The following is an 18,779-nucleotide window of genomic DNA, read 5'->3' as shown; positions in this document are numbered from 1 at the left end:
GCATGAAAGCTCCAGGCTTCTGCTTGCAACATGGTTGGAATTCTTGCTGAATCGCTTGTTCACTGTTGATACATAGTACCAATAAAGTGTAATGTGTTGCCCTACATTGAGATAGTGTTTGAACTTGAACCTCATTAGTGAAGGATAAATATAAATAACACTCCAGCCATGTAATCAAACCAATCTGAGTGAATTATATATTGAACTGTTTTCATTATTGAATGCTAATACCCAGAAGCACTTGTTCCCTTTGGACAGTGGGGTTGCATCTATTGAGCAGCATGGCAGTAGTTTGAGCTTTCCCTCCATGGCAGAATCTTTAGCGTTTTGAATATGAATGATTGTGCAGCTAAGCTAGCAGTTCATCTGTTCACCTTGGATCTTGTTATGGTGTACCCGTTTCCTGTAGTTGTAATTAGTGTCAATCTAAACCTTTCAAACCAGAGACTAAAATAGTGCTTGACATCTTCCACAAACTACGACAAGGAGTTTGTTTTAATGGCATATTAATTATGTCACATGATGTCACCATGTATATCATTTCAGGAAGTTCATAAAAAGGAACAGCTGTTCAGAAACATTCTTTCACTCCTGAGATTAAATGTTGAATTCATAGTTGGTAAAGTATATAAATATGACTACTAACGTCTATCTGTAGCAGCTATCACAATGCAAAAGCTATAGTTTGCTACTGCTGACCAGATAACATTTCAGTCCTCTTTTTATATAAATCATGAACAGAAACCAAATGTCTTCAACTTGATTCTCCTAGGTACTAATAGGGCTTTCATCTCATTTCCCTTGCATATTGAGAGCACAAAGTGGGTCCTTTTACATTTGAACGCAATGTAGTGAAATGAATTTGACATTTTTAGAAAATGTCTTTGAACTTGTCTTGAGGTACATCGATGCTTATTTCTGGCACTTTGGGTGCAGTATAACCTGCCAGATGTGAATTAAAGCTCCCTCTGCTGTGACTCGGGTGATTTAATCCCATCCTTTGATCACCTCTTGCATTGGTGTCATTCATCAGTGTAAAAGGTGATGGAAGAATGGGATATATTAATAGCTATATTTGTACTGTATGACAATTTATGCTGTCAATCCAACTTGGCTGAAGGTTGCTCACTTGATTACACAGTATCTCAATGCCAGAAGATCTGTACAATTATATTCTCCAGTGCAATTATATTCTCCAGTGCACCACTTTAATGCCTCACATGGTGTATTGCTGCCATGACTTAATTTGTTTCCCCCCCCCCCCCCCCCCCCCCTTTAATGCTTTAAAAAAACAAAAAAAATGTTTTTTCCATTAAGGGGCAATTTAGCATGACCAATCCACTGTGGGTTGTTGGGGTGAGACCCACGCAGACACTGGGAGAATGTACATATTCCACAGTGACCTGGGGCTGGAATCAAACCCAGGTTCTCGATGCTGTGAGGCAGCAGTGCTAGCCAACGTGCTGCCAGTAGGTTTTGAAATCCTAAGGCCAGACCTTAACCAGCTGCGATCCCAGACTTTGCTGATTTGAACCTGTAGTGCAGAATCTATTAGGCAGCTGTGTCAAGCTGATTTTGTTAAATGCACTTGGGTAGGCCAGTTCAGTGGTGGACAAATTGAGGTATCCAATTGCTGTCTCCATTTAAAAAAAAACACACACAAACGAACCCCTCTTATTTGGACCAATGCATGCATTGCTGTGCTTGTCAAACTGTTGATGGGCAGTGTGAAGCAATTATGGTCGTCTAGACTTCCTAGTCCCTGATTGGACACTCTTAGGACAGGCAGCACTAAAGCGGTGATGTGTAAAAGATGTTCTGATTGTCTATACAGAGTTTCTAGCGAATATTAATGTTCTTGAAGAAAGTAAATCTACATGTGAGGTTTCTGTTTTGCTGTTCACTTTGCTCTGCCTCTTCCTGGCCACCTCTGTCCCTGCAAGGAAAGTGTAGTGTACATTTAGTATTTCCTTTTTTGAGGGTCATCTAATTGCATCTTTTCCAAATTTAGCCTGGTCTACATTCTTGTGTATTTCCTATGCAAAGCAGGATCAACAGATATATCTTGTACTTTGGGCTAATCAGGTCAAATCCAAAGTCCTACTGAGGACTGTTGTGAGCTTGTATGGGAAAAGTTGTTACTGATTTCTCATCTTCAACATTCATATGTTTTGGTCCTGTCCAAAGCTAGAGAGTACTGGAAGGAGGTTTTTAGGGTAATTTCCAAGGTGGTGCGCGTGAAACTGGACCCGGGTCCCCGGGAAGCCATATTCGGGATGTCGGACCAGCCAGGGTTGGAAACGGGTGCGGAGGCAGATATCGTAGCCTTCGCCTCGTTGATCGCCCGAAGGAGGATCCTGCTGGGATGGAGTGTGGCCTCCACCCTGGCGTGGCGAGGGGACCTGTTGGATTGGCCATGCTAAATTTGCCCCTCAAGTGTCCAAGGTCAGGTTTGGTATACTCAATGCGCCAAATGGCAGTGACCTGCACTGTTGTATTCTATGATTTAATGTGGAGGCTTTAGTAAAGGTGCAGCACAGACTAATGAGTGATTCTGTGGAGGAACGAGACTTGTATAGACAGATTGGTGGGCTTGCTAAAGAGAGATTGAAGAGATTATAAAAAGATACTGAACCATGAGGGGGGTCTAGTTTCCCATTGTCAGCAGAATTCTGAAACAAAACAATTTTTAATGCAGTTGAGTGGTCAATGTACAGCCAAGGGGTAGTAGAGGCAGATTCAGTTATGGCTTTCAAAATGTATTGGATAAGCACCTGAAAGGGGAGGGGGTGAGAAGTTGCAGGGAGATGGGTAAAGCTGAGTTCTTGCAGAGAACTGATAAGGGCATAATAGGCCAAATGGTTTCCTACACTGTAAATCATTGATTTATTCCTCAAGCAGACAGCATGGTAGCACTGTGGCTTCACAGCGCCAGGGTCCCAGGTTCAATTCCCAGCTCGGGTCACTGTCTGTGGTGAGTTTGCATGCTCTCCCTGTGTCTGTGTGGGTTTCCTCCGGGCGCTCGGGTTTCCTCCCACATGTCCTGAAAGACGTGCCATTAGGTAATTTGGACATTCTGAATTCTCCCTTGGTGTACCTGAACAGGCGCTCCTTGGTGTACCTGAACAGGCGCTGGAATGTGGAGACGAGGGTATTTTCACAATAACTTCATTGCAATGTAAATGTAAGCCTACTTGTGGCAATAATAAAGATTATTATGAATTATCAGGTATCTGAGCCTGGTTCCCAAGTGTGATGTAAAAATCAGAAACATGAATTCCCATACTGGACTCTACCAGTGGGAATATGTTTTTAGAAATCCGTCAATTCCAGTTCCTTGTAAAGGAATTCATATTGACATGGTGTGATTCCATTATGCTTGTGCTATCACTGATTTTGTGCATGAGTTACATGGCATAATATAGTGGTAATGTACAGGTTTAAAAAAAAAATTAAAGTTTGTGTACAAATGTTAATTAAATTTAAAACTTTCTTTTGCAGAGTACTTGAACTAAGGATTGCATAAAAACCAGTGAACATGGAAGCTAGTCGTTGGTCGAATATTGGGATTTTTAAGTAATCACGTTGGACGGTATGCACTTGCTTTACTGATCAACTATACTTTGGAGAAGGAATTACACTTGGGAGTCTGCATTTTGGCAGGATTATTCAAAGTTTTTTTTTTTGCCACCTCCGAAGACTTTGCATCAAGGATTCTCTTGCATTAAGAATTATCAAACATGGGTGACATGAATAATACAGTGAAGTACCTTCCAAGGAAAGCAATAGATGACCAAAATGAAGGGCTATTTGGATGCACACTTATGGAGCTACGTGATCTTATGGAACTGCGATCTATAGATGCTGTACACAAAATAGAAGAGCGTTACGGGGATGTCGCAGAACTTTGTACAAGATTGAAAACTTCACCTGTGGAAGGTAAACTCTTGCACTCTATACTGTTTTGTTTCAATGTAAGTTTCCCTAATGTTTCAGTGCCTGAAAAGGGTAGTGGAGGCAGAGACCCTCGACGTTTAAGTATTTAGATGTGCACTTGCAAGTCCAGGGCGTAAGAGGCTTATGGGCCAAACACTGGAAAATGGGATTAGAATGGTTATGTTGTTTTTGATCGGCACAAGCACAATGAGCCAAAGGGCCTTTTCTGTGCTTTATGATTCTGTGACTATGACTCTGATGTCTATGGTCTGAACAACTTAAATGGCTACCTCAAACATTCAGCATATTGAAACTAATGCATTGGAAGCTTGGTCTAAGAATGACTGTTGTATTGTCTTATTACACTTCCGCATCTCGTTTATGATTAGATTGGCTCAAAGCCAATGTTCACTAGTGCCCTCATCTTTTAATATCATTGTGACTTGCTCAACATCCATCTGAGTTGGTAAATCAGGACATATTGGTGCTTTATGCTAAAGGGTGGCATCTCAGACACTGCAGCTATTACACTGCAGTTTATATTTCCCTAAACCCTGGTGTGGAACTGGAGCCATTATATTTTCCAACTCCAAAATTTACCCAAAGCTTTGCATCTGTTAAAACATTGGGAGCATCTGGTAGGATTGGTCAGTGGAAAACAAATGATATGAAAGTGTAAAATTGGGGAAAGTAGTTCCAACCCTGTAAAATTGGGGAAAATAGTTCCAACCCAGAGGTCAGGGCCAGTGTTGAAAAACTGAATGGAAATTACTGCATTCTGGGGAACCTTTATAAATCTCTGAGGCACAGCTGGAGTCTATGGTGTTCGGTCTGGTAACCATGTTCTTTGAAGGATGTGAGGGGCTCTTGATGTAGAAATTAACCAAAGTGTTTCCAGGCTTATGAGGGATTTTGGCTTCAAGATTAGTTTGGTGAATTGGGGCTATGGAACAAAAGTGATTTTAAGGGCAGTTTTTTATTTATTAAAAAAAATGTAGAGTACCCAATTATTTTATTTTCCAATTAAGGGGCAATTTAACATGGTCATTCCTCCGAACCTGCACATCTTTGGGTGTGGGAGTGAGACCCACGCAGACACTGGCAGAATGTGTGCAAATTCCACACGGACAGTGATCCAGGGCTGGGATTTGAACCTGGGTCCTCGGTGCCCTAGGCAGCAGTGCTAACTACTGCCACATGCTGCCTGATTGAGGACAGTTTTGATAGGTGTACAGGATGGCTAAGGTAGAAGAGGAAAAACTCTTCCCATTAGCTGGTGCAAGGGTTTGGGGGGTGGGGCACAGTAAAATATGTGTTTGCTACCTTTGTGATCTGCCATGCTACCTATGTGATGTGAAAATGGATGACTTGTTTCTGAAAGTTTGCAATACTTATAGTACAGTACACCAGCTAGTGAGAGCAAGTAAAAGGGTGCAAAGCTAGTTGAAACTGAAGGTTGGAAGAAATTGCTTGACAAATTTTGATAAACAGCTGTAAAGAATTCCAAATAGCTGGTTTATTTTTGTTTCATAAACTATTCCATGGTAAATGCTTCTATAATGAGCAGATGGGACTCAATTCTGATTTTAAACAAGGTTAATACAACTTTCAATACAATGTTTTAAATAAACCCACATGAAATTAATTTTGTTGTGATTTGAAGGTAAACAGCTCAATGATCTGAAATTAGTAGTTATCACTAAACAGCTGTGCATTTGTGCTGCTCCATTGCTCGGCATGTTCTTCAGCCGGTACACTTAATGATTGAAAAGCTTGTGTTATGAATGCCTAGTCACCTCTCAACAATGGCCAAGAGATTGGGCCAGGATCATAACTTGAGACGGTGCAGAAAGATTGATTCGTTCCAGGAGTGATATTTGGTTATTTTATAAACAAACTTTCTTAAAAGAAACAATATTTAAACTATTAAACTTCAATCCTAACAATTACAGATTACAGGCAATTTCTTAACCGCAACACACGAGCTCCCATTAAACAACACTAACATGTAGCTCTCTTCACAGGCAGACAAAAGTGATATTTGCATTTACAAAGCAATTTTTCTCGTGGGTTGGCCATTTTTCCAAAATCTGCCATGCTGGCAACTTTCATGACCTTCTCAGTCGATTTCCAAAGCCTTCTCCCTGTACCTGTTCAAAACAGGATTTTCTCTAAGCTCTGCCCATCCCCTCACAACTAACAATGCAAACGACAATCTTCAGCCAGGTGCCAAATGAATGATCCATTTTGGTCTCCTCCCCGAGGTCCCCAGCATCACCGATCTGTCTTCAGCCAGTACGATTCACTCATGATATCAAGAAATGGCTAAAGGCTGGGTGGCACATAGCACAATGGCTAGCATTGCTGCCTATGGCGCTGAGGACCTGGGTTTGAATCCCGGCCCTGTGTTCAGTTTGGATTCTGCCAGGGTCACATCAAGGCAGCATTTGACAGAGTATGGTATTAAGGAGCCCTAGAGACCATGGGAATCGGGGGTGGGGGAACACTCTGCTGGTTGGAGTCATACCTGGCGCAAAGGAAGTTTAGCTGTGGTGGTTGGAGGTCCATCTCTGCTTCAGGACATCACTACAGGAGTTCCTCAGGGTAGTGTCAGAGGCCCACTGTATCTTCAGCTGCTTCAATTACCTCTTTCCATCATAAGGTCTGAAGTGGGGATGTTTGCAGATGACTGCAAAATATTCAGCACCATTCGCGGTGACTCAGCCATGATGAAGCTGTCCAAATGCAGCAAGACCTGGATAATATCCAGGAAGCATCAATTTGGAACAGAACATTTAATGTTTCAGATGAGTTTCTCACCGTGTTGCTTGACCCCAATATCTCCAGTATTTTCACAGAATGGGAAGATTTGCTTTCCTGTAGAAAGCTAGAGAATTGCCAGGGTGGCATGTGGCACAGTGGCTTGCACTGGGACTGTGGCGCTGAGGACCCGGGTTCCAATCCCAGCCCTGGGTCACTGTCCGTGTGGAGTTTGCACATTCTCCCTGTGTCTGCGTGGGTTTCACCCCCACAACCCAAAGATGTGCAGTTTAGGTGGATTGGCCAAGCTAAATTGCCCCTTAATTGGAAAAAAAAAATTGGGTACTCAAAATTTATTTTAAAAATCTAGAGAATTGCCTATATTCAAATTCAGGCTCTTTGCAAAGATAAGACTTGTTATGACCACTTTTCAGCCAGTAAGTGTAGTCACTGTTGTAATGTAGGAAGTGCAGCAGTTAATTTGTGCACCGCAAGATCCTTTATCGATTTGAGAACTACATATTGACTAAGATGACAGGAATACCTGCCTTTCTCTGAAATAGTGTTATGGATTTATTTTTGCATCCACCTGAGGGGTGGGGACAAACAAGGTATCCGTTTAATGGCTCCTCGAAAATTCAGCGCTCACTGTCCTGTGCCGAGTGCCAGCCTAGATGTGTTCAAATGCTTGAGCCTGATTTAAACCCACAAACTTCAGATTCTGAGGTGAGTGCTACCATCTGAACCACACTGATGCCTCAACTGTAATTATTCTCACATCTTCTGCATTGAGTCCAATTTTTATACTTTGCAAAGTATCCTTATAGAATGTGTTGAATTACAAATTAACCATGCGCCTCTGCAGACGTTAGTGGTCTGGAACTATATTTTCAAGACTGGATATTGATTTTAGTAAATTCAAGAAGTTGATCAAACATAAGCCAACAGTTAAATAATTTATGACAACATCAACTTTATCTCTCTGCTGATTAGTGTGGGTGACTTGTCTCTACTCAAATCGGCATCTTGCGTGCTGTCTGAACTCAAATTGTGATCCTTAACTAAATTGTAAAAGTATATAAATTTGTAGGCCATCATGATCCAGTAAATAGTTTGACACTGCTTCTATGATCTAACAGTCAGTCCATTCAGTTCCATAATGATCTAGTCCTCACCCCTGCAGTCACAGAAATTCATACATAGTGAGAAGATGGGAGAACTTTGTCCTTTACTGCTCAGTGGTTCTCCAGTACCATAAACTGGTCTTTTTCCAGGTTTCTCAGTGTGATTGACCCCTTGGTGTCCAGGGATGATCAGGTTAGGTTACGGGGGTGGGTGGGGAAGTAGACCTGGGTAGAATGCTCTTTCGGAGGGCTGCTGCATACTCTGGCCAAATGGCTTTCTTCAGTGTAGGGATTCTATTCTAGATTGTTTGGCTGCCTTTGGATAGGCTGAATGGGCTTCTTATTAATTATGTTAATACTGAAGAATATGATTAATCAGTTGAGCTTTCCAGGCTCTATGTTCATATTTGTAGGCTGCCATCAAATGAGTAGACTGATTGTCTGTCTGGTGCAATCAAAAATTGTTTCCCACCTTCCGAAGTGTGTGTAGCCATGGCTTAAACTTGGTTCGGGGGTGGGGGGGTCTCAAAATTATCACCGTTCTCAATTTTGTTACCTGAATCAGCTAAACAGGTTTGGTTCCCAGATTGTGAGCTGAGTTTGATGCACTTGGCCTTGTGCTCCTACTGATTCCCCCTCCTGATTATTCAGCAACCTGTGCTTGCCACGGAGGTAGAGAAAGCAGGCTTGTGATTGACCACAAGAACTCACTGATCAAAGCACCACCATGATTTGTCAAAGGCTTGAATTTGAATAATGGTTACTATAGAACAGATGTGGCCTCTTGTCTGGAACTTCTACCCACTAATGACAAAAGGTTGAGAATTGTGCACTTCCTTCAGGTTAGGAGTGAAGAAGCTTTGTTTTCTCGATGGATGGGTTTTTGAATATTTTTCCAACATTCTGATTGGCACTGACTTTCAGATTTAGGTTGCGAACATAGAACATACAGTGCAGAAGGAGGCCATTCGGCCCATCTAGTCTGCACAGACCCAATTAAGCTCCCACTTCCACCCTATCCCCATAACCCAACAACCCCATCTAACCTTTTTGGTCACTTAAGGCCAATTTATCATGGCCAATCCACCTAACCTGCACACCTTTGGACTGCGAGGAAACTGGAGCACCCGGAGGAAACTCGTGCAGACTCTGCACAGACAGTGACCCAGCAGGGAATTGAAACTGGGACGCTGGTGCTGTGAAGCCACAGTGCTGTCCACTTGTGCTACTGTGTTGCCCGACATCGTCACATGTCTTGTAATCAATATCTGCATGGTTTTTCTACAGGTGACTTCTGTCTGCATGGAGAACCTCAGTCTCCCTAAACGCACATGTGATGGCTTTCTGTTGCATTTCTATATATTTTGTGTTGCTGCATACCAAAACATGCTTTCTGCTCTTTATTTTGGGTGACTGCTAGGTTTCTGAAGTTAGGACAACTTGTGACAGGATTTTTCAGGGCTCTTGGATGAAACCGTGTCTTGGTTTTGCATTTTCTGTCTGCAGAATCTTACTACAGTTGCACTGCTTAACAGTTGAGTAATCCTCACGGCACAGATACACCTGGTGGAGATCCTTGCGCATGGAGCATTTAATGTTTTGTCGACCCCACTTTAACCATCTGAAGGTTGAGTTTCAAATTTTTAAATTTATTCCTGGACGTGGGCATTACTTTTTAAAAATAAATTTAGAGTACCCAATTTTTTCCAATTTAGAATGGCCAATCTACCTATCCTGCACATCTTTGGATTGTGGGGGTGAAACCCACGCAGACACGGGGAGAATGTGCAAACTCCACACGGACAGTGACCCAGGCCGGGATTCGAACCCAAGTCCTCAGTGCCGTAGGCAGCAATGCTAACCACTGTGCCACCGTGCTGCCCTGACGTGGGCATTACTGGCTAGGCTAGTATTTATTGTCCATTCCTAATTGCCCTCAAGGTGCTGGTTAGCTGCTGTCTTCAACCAGGGCAGCAAGGTGACAGTGGTTAGCACTGCTGTATTAGTGCCAGGGATCCGGGTTCAATTCCGACCTTGGGTGACTGCTTTGCACATTCTCCTCATGCCTACAAGGATTTCCTCTGGATGCTCCGGTTCCTTCCATAGACCAAACATGTGCAGATTAGGTGGGTTGGCCATGCTAAAATTTGCCCCTGAAGGCAGGGGTTTAGGTAGGGTTATCTTTTGAAAGGTTGATGCAGACTCAATGAGTCGAATGGCCTACTTCTGCATAAGAGATTACATGATGTTTCTTTAATAAACAATTTTATTGAGGTAGTTTTTGGCTTTATAAACAGCTACAGACATCATCAGAAAGGAAGCAAAAAAGGCAGAAATGTGCAAACATCCACGTACTTTCAATACTTCCATCGTACCGTATTGCACAAGCCCGCTCCCCTCCCACCCGTACTACCCACCATATTTTCCCTCCTACTCTACTCTACCCCCCCACCCCCCTGCTGACGCTCACTCTCCCGCAAAGAAGTCAATAAATGGTTGCCACCTCCGGGTGAACCCCTGCACAGATCCCCTCAAGGTGAACTTAATTTTTTCCATCCCCAGGAAACTTGACATGTCCGCAAGCCACCACTCAGTCTTCGGGGGCTTTGAGTCCCTCCACGCCAATAATATTCGTCGCCGGGCTATCGGGGAAGCAAAGGCCAGCACATCGGCCGCTTTCTCCCCCTGGACGCCCGGGTTTTCGAAACCCCAAAAATTGCCACCCCTGGACTCATCACCACCCTTGTTTTTAGCACCTGGGACATTACCCCCTCAGCTCAGGGCATGCCCAAAACATGTGCACATGGTTCGTTGGTCCACCTAGCGCATTTGTCCTCTATCCCGAAAAATTTGCTCATCCGAGCCACCGTCATATGGGCCCGGTGAACGACCTTAAATTGGATCAGCCCGTGCCTAGCACATGTCGCGGTCGAGTTTACCCTACTCAGGGCCTCTGCCCACAGCCCATCCTCCATTTCCCCACCTAACTCCTCCCCCCATTTAAGTTTCAGTTCCTCTGTCTGGGACCCTTCCTCCCTCATGAGCACCTTATAAATACCCGAGACTCTACCCTCCCCTTCGTCCCTCCCAGAGACTATTCTGTCTAGGATCCCCATTGGCGGGAGGCGCGGGAAAGATGGGACCTGTCTACGAACAAAGTCCCGCAGCTGTAGGTATCTAAAATCATTTCCCCATACCAACCCAAATTTCTCCTCCAAGCTCCTCAAACTTGCGAAGCTCCCTTCCAGGAACATATCACCCACCCTTCCCGCCCCTGCTCGCCGCCATACTCTGAACCCCCATCCATACTGCCGGGGGCAAACCGATGGTTGTCGCAGATTGGCGCCCAGACAGACGCCCCCATCTCCCCCACATGCCTCCTCCACTGGCTCCATATCCGCAGGGTTGCCACCACTACCGGGCTGGTGGTGTACTTGGCTGGCGGCAGCGGTAGAGGAGCCGTGACCAGGGCTTCCAAACTGGAGCCCCTGCACGAAGCCGCCTCCACCCGCTCCCAAATAGACCCCGTACCCACCATCCACTTCCTTATCATAGCGATGTTGGCCGCCCAGTAATAATTGACCAGACTCGGCAAAGCCAGCCCTCCATCGCTGCGGTTCCTCTCCAACATCGCCTTCTTCACCCGCAGAGACTTTCCCGCCCAGACAAAGCTCATGATCAGCCCGTTAACTCTTTTGAAGAAGGACTGTGGGATAAAGATCGTGAGGCACTGAAAAATAAACAAAAATCGAGGGAGGATTGTCATCTTTACAGTCTGCACCCTCCCTGCCAGCGATAGCGGGAGTGCATCCCATCTCCGAAACTCTCCCTTCATTTGCTCCACCACCCTGGCCAAATTTAACTTGTGCAGCCTGCCCCAGTCTTGTGCCACCTGGATTCCCAAATACCGGAAATTTTCCTCAACTAACCTAAACGGTAGCCCCCTCAATCTGTTCTCCTGGCCCCTTGCCTGTACCACAAACATTTCACTCTTGACTGTATTTAATTTGTACCCTGAGAACTGGCCGAACTCCCTCAGCATTCCCAGTATAGTTCCCATCCCGGCCACTGGGTCCGACACGTACAGGAGCAGGTCGTCTGCATAAAGAGAAACCCTGTGTTCAACCCCGCCCCTCACCATCCCCTTCCAACCCTCTGCGGCTCTCAGCGCAATCGCCAGTGGCTCTATGGCCAGTGCAAACAGCAGCGGGGAGAGCGGGCAGCCCTGCCTGGTCCCTCGGTACAACCTAAAGTACTCCGACACTTCTCTGTTGGTCCTGACGCTGGCCCTCGGGGCCTGATATAATAATTTGATCCAATCCACCAATCCCTCCCCGAACCCAAACCGTCCGAGCACCTCCCATAGATATTCCCACTCCACCAGGTCAAAGGCCTTCTCGGCGTCCATAGCCACCACTACCTCCACCTCTCTACCCGCCGGGGGCATCATTATCACATTGAGCAATCTCCTCAGATTGGCCGCCAGCTGCCTACCTTTCACGAACCCCGTTTGATCCTCCCCAATCACCTCCGGTACACAGTCCTCCATTCTACCCGCCAGTACCTTTGCCAGGAGCTTGGCATCTACATTAATCAGGGAGATTGGCCTGTAGGACCCCCACACCTCCAGGTCTTTACCCCGCTTCAATATCAGAGATATGGTGGCTTGTGACATTGTCGGCGGCAGGGTCCCTCTATCCCTTGCCTCATTGAAAACCCTCGCCAAGACCGGGCCCACCAGCTCAGAACTTCCTATAAAACTCTACTGGGTATCCATCCGGCCCCGGGGACTTCCCCGACTGCATGGCCTTTAGGCCCCCCAATACCTCCTCTACTCTAATCGGGGCCCCCAGCTCTTCCACTTGTGCCCCCCCCCCCCCCCCCCAACTGTTGGGAATGTTAACCCATCCAGAAACCTTTTCATCCCCTCCGGTTCTTCTGGCGGCTCCGAAGTATACAGCTTACGATAGAAGTCCCGGAATACCCTATTCAATTCTGCCGGATCCTCCACTTTGCGCCCCCCCCCTCGTCCCTCACTCTACCTATTTCCCTGGCCGCCTCCCTCCTCCTGAGTTGCTGCACTAACAGTCTGCTAGCCTTTTCCCCATACTCGTACACCACTCCCCTCGCCTTCCTAAGCTGTTCCACGGCCCTGCTCGTGGATCGTGCCCCCAGTTCCGCCTGTAGCCTCTGCCTCTCCCTGAGTAAAACCTCCCCTGGGGACTCCGCGTGCTCTTCATCTATCCAACCCATTTCCCTGACCAATCTGTCCATCTCTGCCCGGTCTGCCTTGGCTCTATGGGCCCCAATTGAAATCAGCTCCCCCCGCACTACTCCCACACGGTCACCGCTGAGACCTCCCCAGTGTCATTCACCTGCAGGTAATTTTTTATACATTTCCGAAGCCTCTCGCAGATCCCCTCCGACAGCAGTCCCACATCTAGCCTCCATTGCGGGCGTTGATAACTCGCTCCCCCGAACTGCAGGTCCACCCAATGCGGGGCATGGTCTGAAATGGTAATTGCTGAGTATTCCGTGTTCTTTACCTCCCCCATGCAGTCCCTGCTTAGTACAAAGAAATCTATCCTGGAATATACTTTGTGGACGTGCGAGTAAAACGAGTAGCCCCTTCCTGTTGGCTGTCCCTCTCTCCAGGGGACCACTGCCCCCATTTGCTCCATAAACCCTTTCAGCTCCCTTGCCATTGCTGAGAGTCTACCCGTTCTGGGACACGACCGATCCAAAGTCGGGTCAAGGACCATGTTAAAGTCCCCTCCCATTATTAGCCTGCGAGAATCCAAGTCCGGGGATCTTCCCCAGCACTCTTTTAATGAAGTCCACGTCATCCCAGTTCGGGGCATATATATTCACCAGCACCACTCTTCTCCCCTCCAGCCTGCCCCGTACCATCAGGTATCTGCCCCCCCCTGTCTGCGGATATGCCCTCTGCCTCAAATTGCACGCGCTTGTTGATCATGATTGCCACCCCTCTGGACTTCGAGTCCAAGTCCGAGTGGAAGACCTGGCTAATCCAGCCCTTCCTTAGCCTGGTCTGGTCTGACACTTTCAGATGTCTCCTGCAACATAATTAGGTCCGCCCTCTGGGCCCGCAAGTGCGCGAACACCCGCGCCCTCTTAACCGGCCGATTCAGTCCCTTGACGTTCCAGGTGATCAGCCTGGTCGGGGGGCACATCCCACCCCCCCCACCCCCACCCCGCCGGTCAGCCATAGCCTTTCTCGGGCCGACCCCTGACCCGTGCGTCGCGCCCTTCCTGGCCCGCCCTATAGCTGCCTCCACCCTCTACCTCCTTTCCAGTGCCTATTTCAAGTCCCTCTCCCGTCAGCAGAACAACCCCCCCTCCCCTAACCCCATCCCCCGATACCCCCACCCCTGCCATCTACTGGCTGTAACTTCCCCCCCCCCCCCCCCCCCCATCTGACTTCCTTGACTAGCCAATCTGCTAGCCCGGTGACTCAACACTCCGGCGCCTTCCTGTCCCATTCCCCTTGTTTCCCCGCCCTCCTCCCCACCCACTGGGGCAAGCCGGCTCCAGTGTCTTCCGCGAGCTGCGCAAAAAGCCCAAACAGGAAAAGGGAAAAACCACAGAAAAAAGAGAAAAAGCACATAAATGTCCATGAACAAAGGAAAGAGTCTCAAATGTTCGGCTTGGCCCCTTTGGCCCAGCAAACCGTTGAGCAGCAGTCCAGGCACATTCGGCGTTCCTCCCCACAGAAATCCTCGGGCCCTAACTCGCGTCCTTGGGGCCTCCTTTCGGGACCAGCCCCAGGTCCCGCACAAAATCCATCGCCTCTTCGGGCTCCGAAAAGTAGTGGTGTTGACCCTGGTGCGTGACCCATAGCCGAGCTGGGAACAGCAGACCAAACTTCACGTGCTTCTTGAACAGCACCTCCTTGACATTCTTAAAGGCTGCTCGCCGCCGAGCCACCTCCTGGCTTAGGTCCTGATAGATGCGGAGAACACTGTTATTCCACGTGCTGCTCCTGGCGCTCTTTGCCCACTGCAGCACCCGCTCCTTGTCCACGAACCTGTGGAACCTAATCACCATCGGGCGGGGGGTCCGCCCGGCCGCCCCTGCCTTGCCTGCACCCTGTGTGCCCCCTCCAGCTCCAGCGGTCGCGGAAAGGCTTCGGCCCCCATCAGCTGCTTCAGCAGGTCTGCTACAAACGCTGCAGCATCAGCTCCCTCCGCCCCCTCCGGGAGGCCGACCATCCTCAGATTGTTCCTGCGGACTCTATTCTCCAGCTCCTCCACTCTGTCCAGCAGTCTTCTCTGCCGCTCTTTCAGGCCGTCCACTTCTAGCGCTGCAACCGTTTGCGCATCCGCCTGCTCCTCCACCGCCTCTCCCAGCTCCTTAACTTTAACATCCTGGGCGTCCAGCCTCTGGTTCAGCTGATCCACCGCTTTCTGGATTGGGTCCAAGCTGTCCCGCTTCAGCGCTTCAAAACTGGACTTCATTACCTGGAGCATGTTATCCAGAGCCAGCTGGATTGCTGAGTCCGGGGTCCGTGTGTCTGCCATCTTAGGTCCCAGGTAATTTTCTTCCGGTCCTTGTCTCTGTCCCTTTTTCTCCTTCTTCTTCTTCTTCTGCTTTCTGGAATCCCGCTGTTCCATGTGCTGCAGCCCGCTCCTCAGCGCCTCTGCTGCCGCTTTCCTTCGCCCAGCTCCTTCAATTTTACCTCCTGGGCATCTGAAGTGGGTCCAAGCTGTCCCTCCTCAGCAACTCCAAACTTTTTTCCCCCTTTGTCCTGGAGGAAGGAAGGTCCGTGGGTCCGCCATCTTACCCTGCAGGTCAGCTTCCTCCTTTCCTCCGTCTCTCTCTCCTTCCTCCTCACCTGCTGGCCTCCCACACTTTCATCTTCTGCAGCCCGCTCTCCTCTTCTGTTCTCGGCAGCCTTTCTGCCGCTCCGTGGTCCCGCTATCGCGGGGAAACAGCTGTTCAGGCCCGCCGGAGTGAGAGCCCACCGAATGTGCGGCTCACTCGTACATCGCCGCCACCAGAAGTCTACATGATGTTTCTGTGGTGTAGGTACACCCAAAGTGCTGTTGGGGAAGCAGTTCCAGTATTTGACCCAGTGAATGAAGGAACAACTATACAGTTCATCAGGATAGTTGAGTGGCTTGAAGGGGAATTTCCAGGTGGTGGTATCTGCTGCCTTTGACCTTTTTTTTAAGCAGTCATGGTTTGAAAGCTGCTGTTGTAAGAAGCCTTGGTGAGTTCCTGCAGATATGTTGATGGTGCACACCATTGCCACTGGGTTGGTGTTGGAGTGAATGTTGCAGATGGGTGTCAATCAAATGGGCTGCTTTGTCATGTATGATTAACTTGTGTTGTTGGAGCTGCAATCCTCAAGGCAAGTGGCCTAATTTGTGCCTTGTAAATGAGAACAGTCTTTTGGGGGAATCGAGTGGCATGTTACTTGCTACAGAATTCCTAGCCTCTGACCTCTTGTAGCCACAGTACATGTCTAGTGAAGTTCAGTTTCTGGGCAGTGGTAAGGAGGGTTATTCAGTGATAATGTCTTGGATCTCTGGGGTGATTGTTTTGAATCTCAAAGGATGATTAGTTGGTTGTGTCTGGCTTAGTGGTGCAAATGTGACTGCCACATGTCAGCCCATGTTTGGATATTGTCCAGGTCTAGCTGCAATTTTTATACGGACGACTGCTGAGTTTTGAAAAAATGTCTCCAGCGTTTTATTTTTATTTAAAAAAAAACAATAATATTTTAAAGTATTTGCAAATTTTTATAACAATAACAAAACATGGTAAAATAAACATTTCCCCACCTGACCCAATCTTCACACACCACAACCATCTAGCACAGGGGTGGGCAAACTTTTCCGTGCAAGGGCCACATTCAGAAATTCACAATTTTAAAGGGCCGCATAGTATATTAAGTAAAATAATTAATATTTAAAATAGCCAAAATAAAAGGTTTTTAAAGAAAAAAAAAAGCAATTAATTTTTATTAATTAATATTTTAAAGTAGAAACTTCACATGAAACACATGTTGTGCCGAGCAATGATCACCCTACTCGAGTCAACGTATCCACCCTATACCAGTAACCCAACAGCCCCCCAATTAACCTTTATTTTAAAAGAAAATTAAAAACTTGGGGAAAAAAAAAAAATTTTTTTTTTTTTTAATGACTTGATCTTGGTGGGCCGCATAAAGACCTTTGGCGGGCCGTAGTTTGCCCACCCCGGATCTAGCACCTATTCCCCCCCCCCTCCCCCCCCCCCCCCCCGGAATACTGGTTCTGCTGAAATTTTTCCTAGAAAATCAACGAACAGCTGCCACCTCAGAGAACCCCAACACAGACCCTCCTTAAGACAAATTTATCTTAAAGACTGAGAAATCCAGGTCTTGACACGGGGAGGGGGGGTGGGTTCGAGTCCCTCCACATTAAAAGGATCTGTCTCCGGGCTACCAGGGAGGCAAAGGCCAGGACATCTGCCTCTCTTACTCCTTGAACTCCTGGATCTTCTGACACTCCAAAGATCGCAATCTCTGGACTTGGCACCACCCGTGTTTCTAGCACCGTGGACAGTGTGCCTTCGCAAAACCCTCTAAGCTTCGGGTATGCCCAGAACATGTGGGTGTGGTTTGCTGCGCTTCCCGTGCACCTCACACATCTACCCTGAAAAACTTGCTCATCCTCGCCACCGTCGTATGTTCCTTGTGGACCACTTTTAATTGTATTGGACTAAGCCTAGCACATGAAGAGAAGGAATTGACCCTGCTCAGGGCATCTGCCCATAGACCTGCCTCTAACTCCACACCCAGCTTGTCCTCCCACTTCCCCTTGAGCTCCTCAAAAGGAGAAAAGGAGTTTTCTCCGCCTCCTACAGCTCCCGGTAGATATCTGACACTTTCCCCTCCCCCACCCAGGTACCGGACACTACCCTATCCTGTATTCCCTGTGATGTGGAGATGCTGGCGTTGGACTGGGGTGAGCACAGTAAGAAGTCTTACAACACCAGGTTGAAGTCCAACAGGTTTGATTCAAACACAAACTTTCGGAGCACTGCTCCTTCCTCGGGTGATTCACCTGAGGAAGGACCAGTGCTCCGAAAGCTTGTGTTTCAAACAAACCTGTTGGACTTCAACCTGGTGTTGTAAGACTTCTTACTGTATTCCCTGTGGCAGCAGCAGTGGAAAGGCTGGCACCTGCTTTCTAAGGAAGTCTCGCACTTGGAAATATCTAAAACCATTCCCTGGCAGCAGTTTAAATGTGTCCTACAGTACCTTCAAGCTGGGAAACTCCATCTATTAATAGATCCCCCATCCTTCTCCTGGCCTCTGCCAGCTCCAGAACCTGCCATCCAGCCTGTCCGGTGCAAACCTAGGGTTGTTACAAATCGGGGTCCAGACCGACGCACCCTCCACCTTCTTATACCTCCTCCATTGCCCCCAGATCCTCAAAGCCGCCACTACCACCACACTTGTGGAGTACCAGGCCGGTGAGAATGGCAGAAGTGCCATTACCAATGCCCCCAGACTGGTGCAGTTACAAGACGCTGCCTCCAGCTGCTCCCATGCTGACCCCTCCCCATTACCCACTTCCAAATTATGGCCATGTTAGCCGCCCAGTTGTAGTTGCAGAAGTTCGGCAGCACCAACACCCCCCCCCCCCCCCCCCCCCCCCCCAAAACTACGCTCCAACCACATTCTCTTCACCTCTGGAGTTTTATTCGCCCATACAAAGCCCAAGATGATCTTGTTCACCCGCTTGAAAAAGATCTTGGGGATGAAAATAGGGAGGCACTGAAAAACAAATGGAAATCTGGAAGGACCGTCATTTTCACGGGCTGTATCCTCCCTGCCAGTGACAGTCCCCTTCCATTTGCTCTACCAAACTGGATAGATTAAGCTTATGCAGTGCCTCCCATTTCCGAGCCATCTGGATTCCCAGATAGCGAAAGCTCTTCCTTACC

General features: G+C 47.6%; 1 protein-coding gene across 5 annotated transcripts in view; it reads left to right on the top strand.

The window, feature by feature from the left end:
* atp2b1a (ATPase plasma membrane Ca2+ transporting 1a) overlaps positions 1 to 18,779 on the top strand; it is a 145,816-nt gene that overhangs the window by 23,931 nt on the left and 103,106 nt on the right. For all 5 annotated transcript variants that reach the window (XM_038780992.1, XM_038780990.1, XM_038780988.1 and 2 more), the window contains exon 2: positions 3,502 to 3,939. In XM_038780992.1, the coding sequence (XP_038636920.1) occupies positions 3,741 to 3,939 (199 nt within the window). In that variant the 5' untranslated portion in view covers positions 3,502 to 3,740. The remainder of the gene's footprint in view (positions 1 to 3,501; positions 3,940 to 18,779) is intronic.

Source organism: Scyliorhinus canicula, chromosome 20, assembly GCF_902713615.1.
Source record: "Scyliorhinus canicula chromosome 20, sScyCan1.1, whole genome shotgun sequence".
Taxonomy (NCBI): Eukaryota; Metazoa; Chordata; class Chondrichthyes; order Carcharhiniformes; family Scyliorhinidae; genus Scyliorhinus; species Scyliorhinus canicula.
The sequence above is the reverse complement of the archived record's forward strand: the minus strand, read 5'-3'. Positions and strand labels throughout refer to the sequence as shown.